Raw genomic sequence first — 24,673 nt, forward strand, 5'->3', positions numbered from 1 at the left:
CGTTTCATTAGATACACCCGCCCACACACGCACACAGACGAGCGTCTGGCTAGTAGCAAATGAAACACATGTTTCATGACACGTCAAAACCGAATTTAAGAACTGAACTAAGATCGCGCCACAACACAAAACTGAAAGCACGGCAATCATTTTTTTTATGGCCAAACATTTTACGCTGACTGTAAGTACATATTGAAATCATATTATGTACATATGTCTGAGTGTGCGTGCGTCTGTGTGTTTGATAAGCAGCCAACGACCGTCTTATTGTGGCCATTAAATTCACACACACACGAACAAAGCATTTGACTGCCTTGGAAAGGGGGCGTGGCGCATTATGTTTGATTTTTATATGCAACGATTTAGTATAGGTTTAATCAGGCTCTTTCGATTTTACAACGCACTTGCGCACTTTTAGTGTGATTGATTGACATTGGCCGAACGCTTCGCTTTTAGACTAAATTAAAGCTTTATATGTACGCGAGCAGCAGTTTGAAACTGCCTTTCAGATACATCTAATGTTATATAGAGAAATATTTCAATTCAATAAACAAACTTCAGTTTGCAGTCCGGAATTTCAGAGCTGTAGCCATATCTTGTTATACATTCAGAATTGTTGTTAAATTGATTCTGTAATGCAGGAACTTTTGCACTAAGTGCTGGACTTCAGCTCAGTTGGTCAACGAGCTTATCAGGAGCAGCAACATCAGCAGCCGTCGCATTGTGAGGCGCATAACTGATGGCATTCTAAAGCTCAAACAAACTCGCAACAGCAGAAAAAAATAGAAATATGATCACAATTGTAAAGTTGGCATTCTAAAGAATCAACTTGCTCGGGCTGCACTCCCCGCTGTGTTCGCGCGGAGTTCGGGGCCATTTGCCTTTCGCAGCAACCAGACAGCAAACAACAAAATACAATTTAGTTGTAAAAAAGTTTAGCACTAACTCGCTGGCAAACTTGTTTACAGAGGCAGTGCAGGAAGGGGCATTTCCTCGTAGCTACGCTGGGCTTTCGTTTCAAGAACTCCCACAACGAGTGCAAACTTTTTCTGACTTCGTCTGCAAGTCCGACGATTGCCGTTCGCAATTCCAGCTGCAGTTCTCATGCATAATGCATCAAATGTGCTGCTGGCGCCCGAGCAGGGACCATCAACTATATCACTTACCGTTCAGTCACCAGCACCGTGATTCCATATACACCAACTGTCACTGTTTAGGGAGCACAGATACCAACTACTACCAGCAGTCTGTCTCTGTGTGTGTGAGTATGAGCTTGCATGTCTGAATACAAGCATTCAAGGCATTTCTTTATATTTTTTTGTTTTGTTTTATGCTAAGTTCCGTCTAACGCAAGCCGTGCATTCAGCTTATTTACTCACATCACGCCTCCACACATCATGTCGGCCCACATGCCAGCGGGTAATTAGGATCTGGGTATCGCAGTGTGTGCCACTACCAAATACGGCCCGACTGAATAATTCATAAATTAAAGGCCTCTCGGACAAGTCTGAAATTGCGTTCATATGCTTAGTTCATTCGGCCTGCCTTCAAAGCCAACCGCAAACAGGGCCAAAATGCAAATAACAACAACAAGACCTTTTCATTTGTATATGTATGTATTTAGATTTTAAGTAAGAGAAACTCAGATAAAACAGAACGTAGCCAGCAACATATATTAAGGAACATGTTTGCATAGGCAAAGACGTATGCTAAATTCTGGTTGATTTCTTAAGGGCTAGAAAACAGCTTCCGAGTAGCTTCATGTGAAAGGATTTTATTTTTGCTATGTATTTGGGTACTTAATTATTTTTTATCGATATACATAATAATACAAAGCCTTTTCATACTATAATTAAATTACAGAAAAACTATGTTAATGACAACTGATGTATAGATCAGATATACGAAAAGTCAAATATCAGGTTTTTGCCTATTAACATTATAGTCTTGTGTATGAAAGGGTATACAAATAAAGGCTTATAGCTTATGCCCTCTAACGCAACAATATCCATTAGCAGCATTTAGTAATACTTTGAAACTCTGGCAAGAAATTCAAATTTTATAGACTTAATAGAATTTATATCAACATTATCTGCTGCTGCTGCTGCTGCTGCTGCTGCTGCCGTAAAGAATCTTTTAATCAAATAGAATTTCAATGCCAGCGTTATTTATACATTTTACGATTGGCCATTTCAGTTCAAGTCCCAGACACAGGCAGTTAGCCCGTAATGTGCTTGCCATAAAAATTATAAATAAATAAGCCCAATGTAAATTATTCTGCATCAAGGCGTCATATTTATGGGGGAGTCGGCCTTATCATAGCCAACGGCTGTTGACCATTTATCAAGCCATTTATCCGACTATTGCAATTGGCTATTTGTGTGCATAATACAGTTGTTGCTGTTGCTTATAGCGAGCAGCCTCTTTCGTAGACCACCTGGTCCAAAGGATTGGCACGTTTCGTAAACTTGACTTATCTATTGCAACTTTTTGACAGGCAGCCAGGGCTCACCTCCCTATTTAACTTAAGAAGGTAAAAGGAAATAAAATATAAAACGAAAGGCTATAGCAAAGAAGTTTTTTTTTAAATTTCAAGTTTCGTAAAGGGCTTATGAACGAAAAATACTGAACAAAAACTGAGTTTATATTATTTCATTTTTATTTTATTATTATATTAATTTATTTACTTATTATTATAAAAAATAATGTAATTTACTTTAATTTCAATTAAAAAATTAAAACTATGTTGATATCATTTTTAATTTATTATTTTGAAGTAAAAAAGCTATTAAAACTTTAAATTATAAAACAAATACTTAATTTAATTTATTTCGTCTTTACTTAAGGCACATCTTGAGTAAGAGTAACGTTAATCATGAGATACTATTTTTACTGTGCTTTGAATACCTGTTTAACTTGATGATAGAAACAAATATTAAATATTTTCTTTCTACCTCCATCAAACTTCGAAGTTTTTCCTAATGCTTTCAGAGAAATGCTTCACATTTTGTTTTGTTAAAGAGTTTCTATGAAATTAATGAAAAATAAAAAGCTTTTATAAATGCGAGCCATAAGAATATATTCTGAGTATATTTACTTCATGGAAGTCGCTTCAATATTCAACAATTTATATTTTATTTACTTGCTTCAGTTTTATTAAATTTGATTTAATTGGCGTATGCTCTCCAGTCCTTCTACCGTTAAATGTTGTTGGCTTTTATTGGCACTGCTGCAGCACAGTTGCACACGATGTGTGCGATGTACGGTAAACAGTTGAAGCAGTGGAAATTACTTTTGCACTCACTGTTGACTTAATACCTGAGCATCTATGAAAGTATTCGTACGGCAGACCAGCTGCCAACGTTGACTTTGACTTTGAAGCGCAACAAATAAAATTTGCCAGCACAAAAAGCATACGAAACTCATGCCAAATGTAGTCTGCTTCGCTCAGCTGCTGGTCCATCAGCCAGGACCCATCCTGCACGCGCTCCGCTGTATGCTACTGCAAATTCCATAAAAATCATGCAGGTTCCTAACTGAGTTTTATTGGGAAGCGCTTTGTGAGAAAATAGATTGCATCATCGAAATATTTCTTCTCAATTTTCCTTTTTCCTCTTTGCTTGCTGTGGTGAGCATTTTCATTTTCTCCATGCCGCCGTCAAATGATGAGATGGCAAAATACTCTCGACATTTCTCTCACTAAATTATTTATGCTGCTGCCTTTTCCAATTCTCATAAAATATGAAAAAATTGACTTTGAGTGACATTTATCTGTGGAGTGCATTAGCTGAAAACACTTTTCGATATTTTGCATATCACTTGAGAATGTGGTTCTGTCATTGATGAAATGTGGCTTCATTGAATATACATAGGAGTATATAGCCTGGCAGCAGGTAACTAGCTCTATTACCGACTACATAAGGATGCGTAAGAGCTCTATATATATGGAAATAGCTGGGTGGGCGAGGAGTGGACAGATCAGGATTGCAGGTAGAGGCACACTCAAATCAAGCATTCAACTATTCTACATGCATAGGATACTCACCCTGCCTCAGTTACATCGCCTGCTGGCCTCTCCATCAGAGCCAACGACAACAATGTCCAATTCAGGCAGCTCAGCTGAGTCCTGGAACATGCACTCGCTCGTCTCCAGGATGCTGATGCCCGTCGTATTGTCGGAGCTGACAAATGGAGTCTCGCTGAAGCGCACCTCCACTGTCTGCTCGTCGCCGGAGTCGATGTAGTCGCCATCTTCGTCAGTGCGCCGGCGAATGCGGCGGGTTAGCTCGACTTGCTGCTGTTGCTGCTGCTGGGGCTGTGCCTGGCAGCCGTGCAGCAGGGCAGCGTTGATGCCACGTCCACTGAGTATTGGGGAGACGGCACCGTTGCCATTGCCGTAGGTGGGCTCGCGCGGTATGATGAGCAGCTTCTCCTTGGGCAGGCAGGTCTCCTGAGTGACGCCATTATCGTCCGGATCATCGGCATCCAGACTGCCGCCGGGGCCGCCCTCCCCGTTGCCATGATGCAGACGCGGGCCGCAGGTGTTGCGATCGCTGCGATTGTAGCCGCGGGTAATGTTGATGATGTTGTTGTTGGAGGGATTAAAGCAGGGCAGCACATGCTTAAACTCCTTGCGGAAGTTCTCGTTCAGCCAGGCGTACAGGAAGGGATTGTAGCACGTGGAGCTCATGGCAATCGAGTGTGCCACAAAGAAGAAGAGCATATAGAGACGCCACTCATTGGACTTATCGTCGAAGTCATCAAAGATGTTCACCAAATTGATGGGCAGCCAACTGAGGCCAAAAACTGCCACCATTGCGATAAGCATGCGGTTTGTGCGCTTCTTGCGATCCCGATCCGCCTCCTCGCGGCGCGAAGACTTCGAGCCCGGCTTGGCCCTGGCGCGCTGATTCAGCTTGACCGAGATCCAGACATAGCAAATGGATATGATGAAGAAAGGCAGCACAAACTGCAGCGTCGTGGTGATGGCTCCGAACACCTTGCGGTAGTGCTCCGAAGGCCAGTTCTCCTCGCAGACGGTGACGCCATCTGTGATCACCTGCATGTAGGCCTGGGCAGCCGACGTGGCATCGGGTGTAGGATAGCCGTAATGGGGATTCAAGCTGCTCGTCTCGTTCACACCGATCAGCTGTGTGGTGTTATCCATCACCTCGTTGGTCATCTTCATGTACATGCCGTAGGGCACTGTGGCCAGCAGAGCAATCACCCAAATGCTGACAATGATGCCGATGCATGTGGAGAGTTTCATGCGCGGATGAAACGGATAAATGATCACGAAATATCGATCAATGGCAATCGAGGTAAGCGTCAGCGTCGATATATATATGCTGCAACCCTGGGCAAACGACACCAGATGGCAGAGCGTACGGCCAAAGGCCCACCGGCCCATAAATGTGTAGAGCGGCGTAAACGGCACGGCCAGCACACAAAGCAGAATGTCCGAAAGGGCCAGGTTGGTAATGAATATATTGGTAACCGTTTGCATGGCGCGATTCCTCAGCACCACGTAGCAGACCAGCACGTTGCCAAACACGCCCAGCACAAACACCGTGGTATAGAGCACATAGAAGAAGATCTGCACGAATTGATTGTGTATAATGCCTGATTTATCGCCATCCACGGCATCCACATCCACATTTAAGCTGCCAACGGTGCTGCTGCTGCTGGCGGTGCTGCTGCCGGGGAAGGTGATGGTGGCTGTGGTGGCACTGGTGCTGGTGCTGCCGGGCGTGGCAAGAGTGGTGGTGCTGCTGCCACTCCAATTCATGCCCAGCACATGGGGCAACTGTGTACTGACCGAGACCAGCCAAGCGTTAACCGTCTCATTGCTTACATTGGCCATGCTTAAGGACTTTGTTTGGATACCTAATGAGTCGCTTTCAGTTGGCGATTGAGATTAAGGGCGGGGCAGCTGTAGCTGTGACGATGGCTGCGGCTGAGTGGATTGCTGTTGCTGTTGAATCCTGTCCGGTTTTACCGGAAGTGCGCCACTTAAGCAGCCATTTCCGTCGTCTGGGCTGGGTCACGTTTCGAGTTTATCTCAATCTTTAATGCCTTTTAACGTGTATTCAAAAAGTTTGCCTTAATATTTGGCTCATTGCTAATTGCTTCAATGCTAAAAAGAAAGAAGAATTAAAGAAAAATCAGTATACAGCTTGCATTAGATTTGTACAAATGTAAAAGTTTGCTCAACCGGAATTGCTTCTTAGTTGGAATTTGAAACTAAGTTTTCTTTCTTCTTCTTCCCCCCACACTGCGTTTATAGCTATTGTCCCGAAGGATTAAGAGTCGTCCCCTTGGCTGCCATCCACTTAGTTGCTGTCTCACTTGCACACATATATACTCTGTTCCTGTCAGGCCATAGCTGTCGGGTCTGACGCTGGCTTTATTAAAAACAATGTGGCAGCAAAATGCGCCAAGGCGAAAACAAAACTCTGCCATCAGAATTCAAGTTTTGTATTGTCTAAGGGCAGTTTATATAACTAGAGTTTGAAAGGTCACTGCGATAACGACACCAGCTCTGACACCTTGGCTGCTCATTGAAGATGATATACAACAAGGATAGATGACATGATGCAGCTAACAAAATTCTGATTCTACATTGAAATTATTTTGCTCTAAAAATGAAAGCAAAGATTTATTTTGTGCATTCAATATTATATGTTGAATGGGGACAAATATTGAATTTTGTTTGCTGCTGTTAAATAATAAATGCAAGAGAATTTATTGTTTTATAAAATAAATTAAAATTGACTTGGCTTATGGTTGTGCTTAATGCCTCTTTTTGATATAAAATAAAAGAACTAAGATTTTTAATTGGACCTTCGCGTGTTCTGTACAAAATATAATAAATAAATATTTGTGTATGCAAAAAAAAAAATTGAACTTAAAGTTATTACGAAATGCTCAGTATTTGTGGTTAGAGTTTGTCAACGATGTAGACCAAGTTATTCGTTCTTGGTAATTGGATATCTAAAAAAGTATATATTTCAAACTAAATGGTTTTATTCTTAAAATCAAATATTGAATTTAGTAAATATTGAATTTGAATTTTTTTTTTTTTAATTTGCCATTGGCAGTAATAAAAAATTTGAATTTTTGGCTTAAACACATTTGAATGCGGGTTAATTTTTTTGTCTATTAAATGCATAAAAACGTATTTCTGCTTATTTTTACACATTCTGATATTTTAATTTCCTGCTAAAACAAACAATTCTTTTTCTGTATAATATTCTAAAAAGAAATTCTATTTAATTTTCTTGGCCATTTGATAACTTTGTGGAACTCATGTGAGTTGGCTGCAAACGAAGCTGTGATTAATTTCGTGCTATCAATGAACGGAACCTCTCGGAGAACTTTAGCAGTTTGACAAGTGCATACATGAAAATCCAAGGTTTTTAATCTTGATTAGATCTAGTGCTTCAGCTGGCAGCACGTGCTCTATGTACATGTGAACTTAATTGGTTTTGGTTTACCAATTTCTGCTTAAAGCTCTTCAATGTTCAGATCTAGATGTCTGCACAGCCAACAGCATTTTAATACGGCTTACGCACCTGAAAGGAATGCATTGTTCGCACAACACATAGCTTACCCCAGTGCATAATGTAGAGCAAGCAGCGAAGCTAATTTCACATAGAAATAGTACATTTTACTGCTCTCAAGTTCATTTGCATACAGTGCAGCTTTGGGCTTATGCTGAATACTCAGACTTATTCCATGGAAGGAAGGAAGGATACATCATACAGAAAGATATTCTTAATCTCCTTCAGCATGAAGAGCAATTGGTAATAGGAGAGATCTACCCGACATATGATAAGTCTAAGTCAACTGTATCATATAGCAGGCACTATCAAATCTTTAGCTTTAGTCAATTTGAGTTCATATAGCAACAACTCCATTTCTATTCCTAGAAATGAGTTGTCTCGCAGCAAACTCTTCGAAAACACTTCTAGTGCTCTCTCCACAATTGCATATTCTGCGTGGTATGCCAGGGCAAGCCACTTTGATTAAACTTTCCGTCTATGCTTTTTCGTAGAATTTGTGCTCAAATATTGAAAAATACCTTTTTGCAAATCAAAGCGCACAGTCGTGGGCTAAGAAAGCGAGAGAATGTCAAAAATGGTTGAGCACCGCGGGCGTAGAAAAATATAATAACTTTCATAAATTAATAGACGGAAGTGCGCTAAAACGCTGGCCCGGCAGCCGGGGCAGGTTGGCAACAAACGGCCGCAGGATAGGTTGCTGCACAAAACGAACTGCGACGGCCGGAAATTCCATAAAAAATGGCAGTTAAGAATTTTATATTAACACATTTACCCGACAAGGGGCCCATAGCCCACAACAAAGGCGGTAACTACTCAAGCCGTAAACATCATCGAAATCATTATCATTATCAGGCAGCAGCAGCTCATCATCAGCATCGTCATTATTGTCTCCATCGTCATCGTTGTCATCGTCCTTATCCCGCACATTATCTTTACTAACAAGGCAGCACAAAGCAGCTTGAGTGTGTCATCCTGTCGATTCTCTCCAACTGTCCGACTGCCCGACTGCCCGACAGCCCAACAGCACGTCAGACCGACAGACGGTCTGAGACGCCGTAAGCTGCGCCACTTGGTAATTTTAATTTTGATGCATTTGTCACCATTTTTTCAGAACGATTTATCTTCCAGATGAAGCTGCGCCGTAATGAAACAAGGCATTGGTGTCACAGCCAACCGCTTACTTTAATGGGATTTGCTTTGCTGTTTGTCCTTTCTTCTATTTTATATAGGTGAAGCATTGCGTCGCATGGCTGACAGCGACTTCTCCCTCTGGTAATACTTATAACAGCATGTATTGCCTACTTATAGGCGTACGTGAAGCTTTTATGGATTTTTCTTATTGGCCTATCAAAGGAGAAGGGTCTGCTCTACGTGGCTGACCCTTTGGAGTAGATGGCATCCAATGGAATGGGACTTAACTTTATTCTCTTTTCACTTCTACTTTTTCAACTTTCTCACACTGCCACACACTTTGTCAAACACTTTGTTTTATTGCTTTATTTGACAGAGCTATCTAGATGCTGCTAGGCAAAGAAATTTTCAATGAAATTTTTATTTTATTATGCGAACTCGCGAATTTTTACACAATATCATTAATTTAAAAGTAAAAATATATGATACAAACTTATTGACACCTGATTCTCTTAAAACACTGAAATCTTTCAAATTGTATTCTGCAGAAATATAAGCAGCTGAAAGAGCTAAGCGGACGAAGGGCTTAAACTAGTTGAGTGAAAGATCTAACCGCCTTCAAATTGTGATGAACAAGCCAAGTCTCAATATATAGTTTATATATCGGTAGATGAATATATATATATTTAAAGGTATTGAAAAAATAATATGAGCTTGATATACGCCTTGAAAATGGCAAAATACATTTTCAACTCTTTGTTTCTAGTTTTCTTTTGAATGTAACTCAAGTATATGGACCTCATTTAGCTTAATTTACAAATATTAAAAAAAACTGATTATTAATTTTCAGAGCATATAAATATAAAAAAAAGTAATTTAACTATATATATGCACACTCAAGTAAAATGATATTAATTTTGTTCAATTAAATAGCTTAAGCACTCAACATTATTGTTTATTCAAATATTCTCGTTTCTTAGCAATTTTCTGCCACTTCATTTCCATTTGTTATATGAGATATGTTTAAAAGAAAAGAAGTAATATAGCCACAGCAGCACAGGCAGAAGAGAGCCTTAACTACTTTTTAAGCCATTTCTCACACAGAGTAAACTATGCCATTAACTTGGCCATAAATTTCACTAATGATGGCAGTAGCCCAATAGCCCAGTCCAAAGTTTTCAGCTTCTACGAATGATCTATGTTCAGCTGGCTCTTGATGCTGATGATGATGATGATGATAATTATAATGATGGGCAGCACACGCCTTTTAACATTTTCTACTAATTAACTTGGCTATTTTTATGATAATCAATTACAAAGTTTCTGATAGAAAGTTTCGGTTTAGTTTTGTTGGTTTTTGCATTGAAAACTTTTGGCACGCATCAAAGAAATTACTGAACGGTTGATGGATGAATGGGCAAACGTATAGATGGACAATCGAGAGACGGAATTGTAAACATGTGTTTAATGTCAGTGTCAAGGCATACCACATCGTTTCTCATCGCAACACAATGTCTCGTCTCGCATCGAATCGAAATCGAAAATTTAATTAAAATTCAGAACGGCAACCACTTAAAATTGTTGCCCCATTCCGCTCGAGTGACCCAGCAGCGAAGACCACTTTGCAAATTGTTGAAATTTCGAACATTATTCATATGTGAATATCTATTCATATGCACACATACTCACTACCAGACAGACAGACCATCATATATAATTGTGGGAACTGCGACGGGAATATTTATTTGCTGATTTATATGCTCAACAACTAATTAGAGAATTTATTTCCATTTAAGAATTTATTTCCAATGCACTCGCACTCGCAGTCGCATTCACAATGAGGCCAAGTCGTTAAACATTTGAGTCACTCAGTATTTGCATTTAATTTTTATGATATATATACCTCATTAATTGTGCACAAAATGGCAACGCATTCGAATAAAACAATCAAAATAAATATAATGAATGGCAGCTGAGCTACGAACAGAACATACCCTAGATAAATGTATGTAAAAAAGAGTATATAGATATATATCTAATGTATGCATAAAATAGTATGCTGAGAGCTGTAAAGTTTATTGTGTAAGAATTGTGTATTCCCAACAAGCGAGAAACAAAACTTAAATCTCTTTGTCCTTGGTAGATGAGTTATCTAAGTGACCCAGTTATTTATGTAACTATGAGTGGTTGGTTGATTGATTGAGGCTTAGACTGACAGATGGATAAAGTATTGTTTTTTAATGGTTGATAGGGAATTTCGCTGCGGTTATTTAAAAAAAGAAACTATTTTAATTGCTGAACTTTTTATGGCGAAAACTTTCAACAATAAAACAAAAATAAAAAGTAAATAAAATAACACAAACAAAATTTACAATTTTATCTTGTGTTTTTACATGAAAATTAATAATAAATAATAACAAACCCCAAAAAAAAATAGTAAAATTAATTTGTAAATAAAACTGCATGCAAATTCAAATTAGTGTTAATTATTTTTGTATTAAATTTAAAAATTTTTTTTAAACCTATTTTTGTATATATTTTTTATTTTTCATATAAAAAAAAATTCAAAAAAAAAAATAAATAGTAAATTTTACTCTTGTATGTAAAAAATTTAAAAAATAAATTAATACATTTTTGGTGTTAATTTAAAATTTTTTTAAATTTAAACATTTTAACATTGTGAAGATATCAATAAAAATTTTTCTTCTTAATAAATTTGTATTTTCTGAACTGTAAAGTCAAAATCTGTCTAAAAATTTGATTTGATATATATTTGCATATTAGTATATTATTTTTAGATCTACGATACATATATTAAATACCGCTAAGTTTAATATATGTAAATATATTAAATAATTATATTTTTAAGTTTAATTATTTGTAAAAATATAATTAATTTGTTATCAATAAATATTAAAAATTAAATCAAATTCACTTCGAACTGCATCCGTGTCAATAATTTACATTTACTATTCATAAATATTATATATAATGTCTTATTTAAGTTGTGTAGCACAAGCAGTTGTGCTTAGTTAATTTGATTTTAATTTGATTTAATTATTATTTCTATTAAGTATTGTTTAAAATTCAGTTCATAACTAATCAAACCTGATCTGAGCTGGTTTTCCCCTTATTATTTATAACAATTATTCAAAAACAAATGACAGAATTCATATTTTGAGAGACAAGAGACAGGCTGAACTCATTAATATTCAAAGGCTTTCAGCCAAAATAGAAGCTCGCTTATTGCCTCAAAACTGGTTTGGCTGCAAAACAATATTTACATATAGAAATGAACTAGTAAATAAATTGTTTTTAAAAAAACTAACGACTATTATAAGCTTGCTGTGTTGCAAACTATATACCATATATTCAAATGCCCTAATTATTCATATCAACTACGATTTGCCCACGTTGAAGCGACTAGAGCGAAGTGTGCCTGGGGCTCACGCATTTTGTGATAAATGTCGTGCCCACTGCTGGGCCTTAGGGCCCTTGGGCTAAGCCCATTACTGGCTATATGGGAGGAACGATAAGCGCCAGCACATAAAGATAACGCAGAAATCAAACTAAATGGCTAAAATTGGCAAACAACACCAGACAGCAACAGGAAATCTAGACAACGATAACAAAAACAAAAAAAAACGAAAATCTAAAAAGAGAAAAGCAACAGCAAAATAAAAATAAATAAAAATCGCAGTTAAACATTATTAACACATTCTATGTGCGGGCCTGCGGGGAAGCTGGCTCTCATAGCCATTAATAAGATTGTTTTTGCATGAATTTACGGCCAGGGGCATGATATTGAGTGACCCGAATGGAAACCAATCCCCCGCGCCACGTGCCTCTGGCAAACAAACACGAAAAAAACACAAGTCGAGCAAAAGTAAATAAGGCTGTGCGTGGGGCTGGTCGGTCTATGTCGTTGTTCCGTTCCTCGGTTCCATTCGAAAATTGAAATGTTTGCTAACACCGGAGCACTTGCGAGTATTCTAGTCCAAAGGCACATTTTACACAAATTACAGGGCCACTTTTGGACAAGGTTCAACGAGCCATGTAGTGGTTGGGCCGCGGGAGGGGGTAGCTGGGTCAGTCAAGTCAAGGAGTCTGAAGACTAAGTTCAGGCAAATAATATGCTCAAGCCAAAAACTTGCCTCACAATGGACTCTGTTCTTTTCAAGCTTTTGTTGCTCTTGTTGTTGTTGTGTTCTGTGGGGATTTGTGAATGTGGGTGTGTAACCGTAAATCTCTCAAATACAATTTGAATATGGAAAGCAATTACGGATGCTGCACACAGCGAGTAGCCAGGCAATTATAAGCCATCAAATTTTGTTGACTCTTATTCCGTTTGGGGCAGTTACAAAGAAATTTATATATGTAATATTTGTGGAAAATATTTTTGTAAAATTTGCTTTTAATCCAAGTAAACAGAGTTTGGCCCTGACAAATCAACTTGAATAACAATTTCAAATTAATGATGTCAACATGAGACAAGATATTACATTTCATTCAATATTCAAGCGTAAAAGTCACTGGCCTACTTATGCCTGTATAGCCGCATGGTCTCTGGTTAAAGAGCTTGCGAAATTTTAACTACTTCAGTTTCTATTTATTGCAAAGTTTGTGGCAGCAAGGACTATAAAGATCTTGTGGCTATATATGTCAAGGGCAAAGGAAGCCTGAATAGAGTTAGATATTAAAGAATATAATTGATTATTTGATTAATAATTCACTTAGATTTCATTTTAAGCACTTAATCTTCTGAGCTCACATATCTTGTCTTTGTAATGTTTCTTCAGGGCATTTGCTCGTCACGCATTCGTGCCTTAAGCTCTTGTTAAATTCAAAAAGTTGACGATTCAAATTTATTGCAATATTATTTTGAATGGCACCGAAAACATTTCGGCATGCACTGTCAGAGCTGGCAGATGCTAGTCTGGGGTTAAATGCGCCATGACATGCCATCAGCTCGACATCCGTCCGGCCAGTCGTCCATTCGTCTATCCCTCGAACTGTCAAGCTGTCCAATTGTCTGCCTGCAGGCGATGCGTTGCGCCGCACGACTAAGCCAAAAACTATTGAGAACTATTCGCATATTCATATGTATGTGGCTATGCACTGAGAGTTGATGTGCCTCGTCGCTGGCAGTAATAGCCGTGGCTGAAAATGAAATGCCAAGGACACGATGTCAGTGCTGAACTTTGAGTGTCATTCGCCAACCATAAGGCCAGCGGGCTGGGTCTCCGGGGCGAACGTGCATAAAAATGAGTAATTTACCAAATGGCAGGCAGCCTGCCTAACGAGGAGACTTGACAGGTCTGCATGTCTGCGTACGTATACTTATCTACATCAATCTGTCTATAGGTTTGTCTGTCACTCCGTCAGTCTCGTTTTTCCCCCTTTTCTTCTTTTTTCTGCATTCTGTCGAAACAACAATTGAATTTTACGGCAGTTGAATGTTTTCTACGACATTTTTCTGATGTTGAATGGCTGAACAAATGCGGAGGCTTAAAGTAAGCATTCATTAAAAGTTACTAATTAGGTTCCATAGCTTTTAGGTACTCTAAAAAATGTTGATCCAAGTTGAAAACTTCATTTATAATTTCACAAGCCATAAGGCTCAAGTTGAAACTAAACGAAATTCTATTTAAGGGAAAACTGAAAGAAATTTCATTTAAGACAACCTTCGCTTAGAGCTTGAGCACTGGATTGGTCCCTCTTTCTGGGAAGGAAAGTTAAGAAGTTTACATATTGAAATTGTGGCATAGGCCACAAAAACTAGACAACAAAAATTGTTGCTTATTTATAACATTCCTGGGGAAAGACATCGAAGTTCAAGAACGTTCAAGTTTTTCTAATCTAGGCAGCTCTAATGTTGAACCCGACCATTGATGTCTTTTATCTGTTTGGATTTGTGCCTTTCCATTGTTTATATTGCTCACTTGCTTGGGCGCTTAACCTTTTCAGCCGACATTGGCAATATGAGCAGCAGAGCCAAAGGACCTGTGCCTGCACGGTCATTGAAGCGAGTTTCCCTTGTCTTTTGACGCTATTTGTTTGCACAACCTTTAGCCGTCGCACGCTTTTCCTTTTGCTGCCCGACTTACGGCACATGGGAGATGGCACATGGCACATGGCACATGGCACGAATAAAAACCAATATTAATACAACTAAAGGTTGCCCGCCCGCCCAACCACCCAGCCACGCAAATGAAAATCAATGAATTTTATTGCGCAAATTGTTGCCAACTTTCGTGGCTTAAAGCCGTCGCGGCTTCTGCTGCACACAGTGCGGCGCACTTTAAGGGCTGCCGTTGCACTTTAGGCCAAAGATGTGCGGTTCAAGGACCAGTGACCATTATTAATTGACCATTCGGTGCAGCTACCAAGCTGCCTAACTGCCTAACTGCCTGACTGGCTGACTGGTTGCCATTGCAACTACTTCGTGGCTAAGCAGAAGACAATGGCTTCCATAAATATTCCACACGCACACACACATGCTTGGGCAAGGGTTTGTTGTACTCGTCTGAACCTTTCTGTTAGCTTATCACTGTTGCCACATCGAAAGGCAGTGCACTGCGAGAATGTCTTCAGTGGCCACAAAAGGTTGCCAGCCAGCCCAGAATAATGTTCAGCCATTTGCAATAGTTTGGCATTCAAGCTTCAAGTTGAATAGCATCATCAGCTTCGTTTTGGGGCGTGGTCATTTAACAGTCTGTTTTGATAAGACTAAAATCCATGTGTGTGAGTGTGTGTGCATGAGTATGTGTGTGGTTACTTTGGCTAAGAGCCAACATGCAAATGGTTTCATTTTTCATGTTAAGCTTGGCTCGCATGTCTGTCAGCCTTATGCTGTGCAGCAGCTCATTAAAAACGCTTTAATTAAAGTTCACTCAAAATGAGCTCAGTTGGTCTTTTGCCTAATTATAAAAGTAAAATGCAAACTGCTTCAATGGACACTCTATAAATGCAACGCAAACCTTATCTCAGCTGCCTTCCGGTTTTAGACTATGCAAATTAATGAGCGTATAACTTCTTTTTGACTTAATGCAGACAAAATGTTGTAAATGGCGTTTTAATCAGTGCACGAGGCCAAAAAGCAAAATTAATTAAATGCTCACTTCAAGCACCGACCACCCAGCACCACTCGGCACCACCGTCGCCACCATCAAAACCAGGCAGCTTCCGCCTCCCTAGCACCCGCAAACGTAACAGACCCACTCAGCAACACTTGGTCTCCCTCCGTCTCGCTGCCGCTCCGCTCTCCGCTGCTTCACGCAGGTCTCGTAAGCTGGATACTGTCCTCGCAGCGCTCATCAATTTTTGCATTTTAATGATATTTGAGCCGCAATGCGACCACGTACAAAAGCGATATCGACATAGCCAACGCGCACGTTGATTATGACGAAGCCATGCTCATGACCAAAATCCATCTATGTTAATTGAAGACCCGATAGCCGAGCCTTAAATGCTCTCTTTTAGAGCCCTAACAAGCAAAGTTTTCAGTGCAGATTTTTGAGGATGGCATTGGAACTGAAAACTTTAAGCAATCAATGTCAATTTCTCCAATTTGTGGGTAGAATTGATAGATAGAAAAAAAAACAAATTACATTCTCTTGTATAAATCTTTCTTTACCTAATTTATTTTGGACTCGAGCTCAAATGGAATATATTTGAAATATTCCATTGATTGTTATATCTCTATTTTGAAAACATAGGATATACTGCCAAATAAGATAAGATAGCTAGATAAGGCCAAGTCTATGGCTTAAGTCAACTCATTAGCTTAGGCTTGGCTTTGGCAGCTGTTCTGAGATAATGAGTTGACTTAAGCCATAAGCCGAAAGACTAGCAATTCACTTGAGCTCATAGCTTCGTCTCGCCCCATATTCATGTTTATATTACATCAAATTTGTATGCTTCATTAGCTTAGTGAGTGAAGCGTATTTCATGTTCGATGTGGACAAGTTTGAACGCAGCAGGAATTGGAGCGTTGCGGATTTTGTATCTATTTTGGCTGAATATCTAGTGTGACCGTGAGGGCACTGTGAACCTTTCGTTAAATTGAAATGTAATTAATTTTTGGTGTATGTTTGCCTCGCTGGCCGGGCTGTTTAATTCCCAGTGAGTGCGTAAAATATTGAACAAAGCAGCATCAAAATCATAACCAAAACTGTGCGGAGTGTGCTAAGCAATAGACGAATAGTAAATTGAAAGCGAATAACCTATCCCCACGCTCATTTAGTATGAGAGCGAGCAACTGTGTGGAGCCGCGATTCCCTCGAGAAATTTTTGATATCCCGGCCAGCCGAAGGGGCCATGTTTTGCCCAGCCGCAACAGAGTAGATTACACTGCGGCAGCTGTTGACTGCGTAGCAGCCTTGAAGATTGGCCTTCAGCAAAAAGAAAAGGCAATCGTTTTATTGCCAGCGCAGATTGGCCATAAAAATGTCACCTGTGACTTGCCACGGACTGCAAGAAATCAAATAGATTCAAGCTGCGCCCGCCAACCCCGATTTGCCAACCTCATTTCACTAACCAACAAATGTATATATACAAATGTATATATATATATTAGCCATGACTCGCTGAAGATAGACGATATACATAATTTATGCAAAACTAACACAGCAATAAAGGGGGAAGTGAGAGCACGACAAAACAAGTTATGGAAGTTGGGTTCACTTAACGTTTGCCCTGCAAAGTATGCTAAGCAAACTGTGTCACTGTGTTTTCTATCTCAACTAATAGAGGCCACGCTGCTTTATCAGAGTACAGGGTATCAAGGCAAACGAAGCTAGAAATGCCTTTTGCACCAGTTATCACAGTCAATGCAGCAGAAGTAAACACGTTCGGCCCCCCCAACGTCCACTCTCGCCCACCCGCACGTGCAGCTTGTTTGATTTAAATGCAAATAAACATCAGGTAACAGCAGCAGTGGGCGCGCCTTGGACAGTTGGCAAGACTTTTTGTCCCCCTTCGTCTGCGCTAAGCCTTGAAGACAGCATCAACGTCAAAGTCAACGTTATTTTCGTCCTTTCTCCTTTCGTGCGACTTCAGCGAAATTCGTTACTATCAGCGACCATTTGCCATTTTCTTGTTGCGCGTTGATATGCAAAGTGAAATGCGTTTTCTGCCCTTTCCTCTGCCCTCTCTCTCTCTCACTCTCTCTCACTCTCTTTTTGACTGTTTTTGCTCATCTTTCGTTTTCACCTCTCGTCAAGCTCAAAAAGAGACCACTTTTCACTTTGAATTGGCCCAACTTTATGTCAATTGAATTGCGGACTGTGATAATAGTTTGAATGGCAGGGGCTTTGGCCGTCTGATAGTTGATTTAATTGACTCGATATTTAGGCTCTTTCTACCTTTTAATGCCATTGATACAAGTATTCTTTAAAGATTTTACTAAGAAAAGAAGGCATTGCAAGTATTCAAGCAATACAAAACTAATTTCAGAGCCATATTTATAATGGGTTTTCGGCAAATATATAAAAAATATTCAGAAGCAGGCATGGCAGACCCATAAAGCGTACAAATTCAAGAAAAGAACGAAGAAATGAGTTGATCTAAGCATGTTCGGCTGGCTTTCAGCTTATCCGCCCAAGCTTCTGTCTCTGCCTGTGCGTTTGTATAAACGCGCCGTTCTCATAAGCCATGTTAACTAGATTCTTCAAATTTTAAATATATGTCGGAGAGTAGGTAGTAGAAATGTATAGGCGCCTTGCCGGCGCGTGCTGGTAATATGTTTGAAGGTCACACTTCATATATATTGGTGCGTCTTCGAGCATTTTCGTAGAAACATAACTGCAACATTATGTGATTGGTTGCCTAAGTTTTGTAGTTTGGTAAAGTCCCGTTTTAGCGGGGCGACAGCGTTCTGTCGCTGTCGCCGAGTGTGGTTCGGTGGAAGACACGCACAAGAATTGTGCGTCTCGAGTCAGTCTTTGTTAAAACTCGAGTGCGACCGAAACTCACTGCGCTAACGCAATGGAAAGTAACACTAATCCGACATCAGAAGTGGGATCTGGCCCTTCACCTACAACATTAGATGGACCATGGCGTACCATCATGGAGTTGCAGAATAAAAATCTAATTGAACTTGTGCAAGCTTTACAAACAACGGCATCTGACGTAGGACAGAGCAAATCGGTGCAACTGCCGAAATTTAACCCAGACATCGCAGGCGCCAAGGCTTCATCGTGGTGTACCACTGTAGAAATTATTCTACAAGAAAATTCATTAAAAGGCGGTGCACTGGTCGTGGCCCTAAGTACAGCACTAGAGGGAAGCGCTTCTCAATGGCTTTCTCATGTGTGCTACGCAAATATCACCTGGATCGAGTTTAAAGAACTTTTCATCCAGCGTTTTGACACTATAGAAACACCAGCTGCCGTGTTTCTAAACATGTTGTCAAGTCGACCGGCTGACGGCGAGAATCTTGCAGTTCACGCAAGCCGCATGGTTACAGAACTATCGACGAAATGGCGCCAAATGGAAACAGAAGAAATCGCCGTGTCTGTGACTCTTGCGTTGCTGGCAAGTTTTGATGCTCGCCTGCAGCGTTTAAGCTTCACATCAAATATTCGAACCAGAAGCGAGTTGCAGTCCGAACTGAAGGCGTTCACTTTTGCTAAAAGAAGAGGTGGACCTATGGAGCAACAAACTGACATTCATCCAAAAAGACAAAAACAATCATCGATAGAGTGCCATTTTTGCGGCAAACTGGGCCATAAAATGATTGATTGTCGACTCAGGACGCAACGAGACCCGTTTACAGATGGCAAGGAACGACATGGCAGGCAAGACGTCCATCATCTTGAGAAATCAAGTGTAACTTGCTACAAGTGCGGAGAGTTGGGTCACATATCCACTCAGTGTACAAGGAAGGAAGCTGACAAGAACATAACATTCAACCGGGAAAAACGAGTGGAACAGTGTAGGTTGCAGTACCCAAGGGATATCTGGACCATAGAGGACAAGTTTTCGAAATAACCTTCGATTCTGGTGCGGAGTGCTCACTGACGAAAGAAAAGATAAGTAAAAAAATTTTCTGGTAAACGATTTACGAATATTGTTATGTTAAAAGGCATAGGCAACAGTTCAAATGCAAAGCGAAATTGTTATTGGGCGAGAAATACTAAATCAGGGTTTTGATATTGTCGTCTCATCAAATCAATTTAAGATCGTAAGAACTAAAATAGTTAATTTATGTACCGGCAATGAGTTAACCGAAATGGATACTGAACTTGAGGGGACAGATAAAATAAAGTTGCAGTCACTGTTGACAAACTACTCAGATTCTTTTATAACAGGAGACCATATCGACTGAGTCCATGTGAAAGAGAATTAGTTCGAAATAAAGTCGAAGAACTACTGCGTGCAACATAATTAGACCCAGCTGTTCACCTTATGCTAGCCCCATATTATTGGTAAAAAAAAAAAAAAAAAAAAAAAAAAAAAAAAAAAAAAAAAAAAAATGGTTCGGATAGGCTCTGTGTTGATTATAGACAATTAAACTCAAACACTGTGGCTGATAGATACCCGTTTCCACTTATAAACGATCAAATAAATAGACTTCAAGGAGTTTATTATTTTACATGTTTGGATATGGCTAGCGGATACTATCAAATTCCCTTACATGCAGATTCTATTGAGTATGCCGCGTTGTGACACCAGATGGACAGTACGAATTTTTATCTATGCCATTCGGACTTCGAAACGAACCTTCTGTCTTTCAACGATTAGTTATACAGGCTTTAGGAGATCTGGCAAACACATTGTGTTAAATGTTCCTACGGAGGCTGGATTATCATTACAAAGTGTTTCTTCTTAAAGTCATCTGTCCAATTTTTGGATTACGATATTAGTGCTGTCGGTCTCTGCTTTAAGACAATTTATTGGATTGGCGTCATATTTTCGGAAATTTATGTAAGGGTCTTAGGATGCATTGGATGAGATTGCTCGACCGTTGGGGTTGCTTTCACTATGCGACATGACACAAGAGGTTGATTTGGCAGAATCAAGAGCTTGAGCGGTGCAAAATATATCAGCAGCGGCAGCATATACTAAGCGCACTTTGATAAAACCAAGGCTAAGGTTGTTGGATACAAAGTAGGAGATTTTGTGTTGTTGAAGAGTGAAGAAAGGCATCAAACAAAGTTAAGCCCAAAGTTTAGAGGACCGTTGCAAATAGCTGAATTGTTAGACGGAGATAGATATATCCTTAGATCATTGACAAATAACAGAAAGTACAAGTATGCTCACGAAGAGATACGAAAATTACCAGAGGAGTATGTATCAGTTGAACTAGAAAGTAGTGAAGAGGCTTTAAATGATAATGAAAAAGAAACTGTTGAAAGAGACAGTATTGATATAAAAGAAACTGTTGAAAGAGACAGTAATGGAATGATTGGAAAAGAATCTGTTGAAAGAGACAGTAATGGAATGATTGGAAAAGAATCTGTTGAAAGAGACAGTAATGGAATGATTGGAAAAGAATCTGTTGAAAGAGACAGTAATGGAATGATTGGAAAAGAATCTGTTGAAAGAGACAGTAATGGAATGATTGAAAAAGAAACTGTTGAAAGAGACAGTAATGGAATGATCGAAACTGTTGAAAGAGACAGTATGGATGCCTGAAAGGCTAGTTATAAAACTTAAAGAATGTCATAATGCAAGCACAAGTGCAAAACAAATGTTTTGATCATGGCGTGTGGCGCATAAGATGATGAAAATCGAAACCAGTTGGGTTTATGGTAATAAATAAATAAATAAATAAAAATTAAAAAAAAAAAAGAAGAAAAAAAAAAATCAAGAAAGTTAAATTAATTTAAAGAAGAATTTTATAAATTTAAGAATGATACAAAGAGATGAAATTAAAATTCTGGAAGAAAGTAAAAGTTGAAGCTAAAATGATGTAGTTGTAATTAGTAAAGTTGTAGGGAAAATGTTAATGTTAAATTCTATTCGATAATTTATGAACAAAACGATTTCTGCAGTAAAACATTTTTGGGGAATTACACGAGGTCGTGTTATGGTCAGGATGGCCGTGTCGGAGAGTAGGTAGTAGAAATGTATAGGCGCCTTGCCGGCGCGTGCTGGTAATATGTTTGAAGGTCACACTTCATATATATTGGTGCGTCTTCGAGCATTTTCGTAGAAACATAACTGCAACATTATGTGATTGGTTGCCTAAGTTTTGTAGTTTGGTAAAGTCCCGTTTTAGCGGGGCGACAGCGTTCTGTCGCTGTCGCCGAGTGTGGTTCGGTGGAAGACACGCACAAGAATTGTGCGTCTCGAGTCAGTCTTTGTTAAAACTCGAGTGCGACCGAAACTCACTGCGCTAACGCAATGGAAAGTAACACTAATCCGACATATACATAATATTCTTGTCTAACTCTAACTTCGTTTTCAATCCACTTAAATGACAACTTCTGTCAAATATTAAATATTTCCACTGTAAACGGTTCATCCTTGAACCTTTCACTAATATAGTCAATCTGCAAGCTCAATCCGTTAGCTAATTATATGGTTGTGCAGGTATTGCATGTTTGCATGACTATTCTACGCGGTATCTCATAGTCGCGCCCAGTTAAATACTACAAAAACTGTGTTCTACTATAAATACAAATAATATGTATACTAAATTAATTAGTAATTAATAATAGTTAAAGCAATTACAGAAAGAGTTCACAGCTAGAAACAGGAAATGTAATATAAATATAAAATTAATGTAGCGAAAATCTGTCTGACATTGATTTGACCTTTATTTTAATATAAAATTAAAATATCTTTGATTGTTTTTCTCTGTGCTCTTCTCTCTCTTTCTCTATCTTTCACTCTGTCTCTCTTTCACGCGCTTGCTCTGTCTCTTTCTGTCACCATTTCCCTCTACATTTTTCTCTCCCTTTCTCAAGCTCGATTTGATGCAATTTCACGTCTAATCAGCACAATCGCTAAGGGATCAAGTTTTTTAACACAGCTCAGATAACAAATTCGTTGCGCACAAGAAAAGTTGAATACCTCCCACAATGCCACCAAAAAACACTCTTTGTGTATTAGAAGAACTTTAATGCTCTGCTAGAGCAAAAGGCTTTCCATGAAGCAATTTTAAGTCTCTTTGAATGCACTTAAGGACAATTTATAATATCATATTTAACAATTTCTATTTTATTTGAACATTTGAGATACAGAAGAAAATCTTAGATTTTATTAAAGATAATATTAAAAGCTTAAGGAATATTTTCACAAACAAATTCAGGGCATTTATTTATATTTGTATTAAGTAACTTGTTATCAGTTGCATGTGAAAGTTTCGTAACAAATACTTTTTGCATTGTTTCTTATAAATATTTAAAGCCATTGAAACATTGAACTTGATAATGCAATTTTTGAATTGTCATTGCATTTAATTTATTCCTAATATTACGTGAGCAGGGCAACGTGTTGAGTGCTTGACCCAGTGAGCTCTAATAATAATCTCTAGTGAGTTAACTGGACTGCCTAGACTCATGCACACACAGAGAGTTATACACCCACGTTCTCTGACAAAACATTGCGCATTTGAGCATTAAGCTGTAACCCGTATGCACTAAGTGACAGCCAAAGACAAAGCAATCAAGGCAATGTGTGTGGGTGTGGGTGTGTGTGTGTGTGCGTGCTGCACTATTATAAATATTCAAATCTACAATTGATGACATCGCTGTCAGACGGAACAAATTCGAATCAATAGTTGGCTAAGCAATCAAACATATTGAAAGCATTTCAATTGTCTTTTCATTTGCAACTTTGACACTGCAATAACATTTGGCTTGACTCGTGCATACCCATTCATGTTGGACATTTGCATATTTAGTTAAGTACGGTCGCAGTCTCGGCTCGGTAGCAATAAGAGAAAAGTGCAGAAAAATCAAGCTTTATTAAAAACAAATTCGCTCATTCCTCACGCATTTCCTTTGTTTGTCCTGCCCAAATGCACTTGACTTTTTTATAACATGGGACTCTTGCCTTATCTGAAATTCTTTTCTGCTTTTTGGCGTGTTTGCTGTGTCGCTAAACAAGCAACCGAAATGAAAGTTGTCTGCTTGTCGGTGCCGTTTTGAGTACAAATAAAACTTTGCCTCTGTATTATTTTTTTCTTTTCCATTTCTTTTTTTTTCTTTTCTGCTTTATGGGTTAGCCGAAAAGTTGACTGGAAATTGAATTTGTGTGAATGTAATGAATACACTCTGTGCTGGGGCATCCCAAATATGTCGAACTTATTAGCAAGTACACTCTTTTAGTTGAAGTTCCTTTTGGAATTCGTTTACCCACCTGCAGACAATTGATTTAATTTGAAGCTTGAGGTTAAGTTGTTGCCTGTTTAACTTGCACTTCAAGTTTAAAGCCTGGCCCCGGCAGTTCAACAAAAGTAAAAGCCAAAAAGTTTTCTTTGCTTAACCGACGCGTCGCGTTGCGTCTCTTTGAAATGTCAACTAAAACGGAACCGCAAACACAACCAAAGACCGTAACGTTGCGGATCCGCACTCGAGCACGCACCGGCACTTGCTCTGGTCTTGAATTTGTATTTGCAGTGATTTGACTATTCGCGTTCTGCTGTTACGCACACAAATCGCACAAATCTCGCGCGACTCTTTGCACCTTGCGCCTAGGCAGACTGCCGCAAATACGCGTCAAATGTTCTGTTTATCTGAATAGACTTATGAGATTTGTAGTTTATTTATATATTTATCTCACATGCGCCGCTTCGCGTCCAGCGCCAACGAGGAAACACAAGCAACTGACGACAGCCTCGAGCTCGAACCGACTCGTCGTTGGCATCGTTCGCACTTTCTGTTCTGTCATACGCCGTGTGTGACGACGACAACGACAACGACGACGACGACGTCACGACGCCGCCGCAGCAGCAACGCTCACGCCGGCGTTCCCGTTAGCCAACAGGTTATCTGCTGATAAGCGCTCGACTCCGCACGAATCGT

General features: G+C 39.3%; 1 protein-coding gene across 2 annotated transcripts in view; it reads right to left on the reverse strand.

Annotated features, from left to right (window-relative positions):
• The window catches only part of LOC111600958 (prolactin-releasing peptide receptor), a 37,960-nt gene extending 13,661 nt beyond the window's left edge, over positions 1-24,299 (reverse strand). The window contains exons 1-3 of one of the 2 annotated variants that reach the window (XM_023317338.2): positions 24,009-24,299; positions 4,046-6,136; positions 3,132-3,954 (exon numbers count right to left, since the gene is read on the reverse strand). In XM_023317338.2, coding sequence (XP_023173106.1) covers positions 4,052-5,863 — 1,812 coding nt within the window. In that variant the 5' untranslated portion in view covers positions 5,864-6,136; positions 24,009-24,299 and the 3' untranslated portion in view covers positions 3,132-3,954; positions 4,046-4,051. Of the gene's footprint in view, positions 1-3,131; positions 3,955-4,045; positions 6,137-24,008 lie in introns of those variants that run through there. The other variant, XM_023317337.2, reaches the window with a different exon arrangement.
• Between the last annotated feature and the right edge of the window lie 374 nt (positions 24,300-24,673).

The sequence above is a fragment of the Drosophila hydei genome, unplaced genomic scaffold (genome assembly GCF_003285905.1).
Source record: "Drosophila hydei strain 15085-1641.00,03,60 unplaced genomic scaffold, DhydRS2 tig00000001-arrow-pilon, whole genome shotgun sequence".
NCBI classification, from domain to species: domain Eukaryota; kingdom Metazoa; phylum Arthropoda; class Insecta; order Diptera; family Drosophilidae; genus Drosophila; species Drosophila hydei.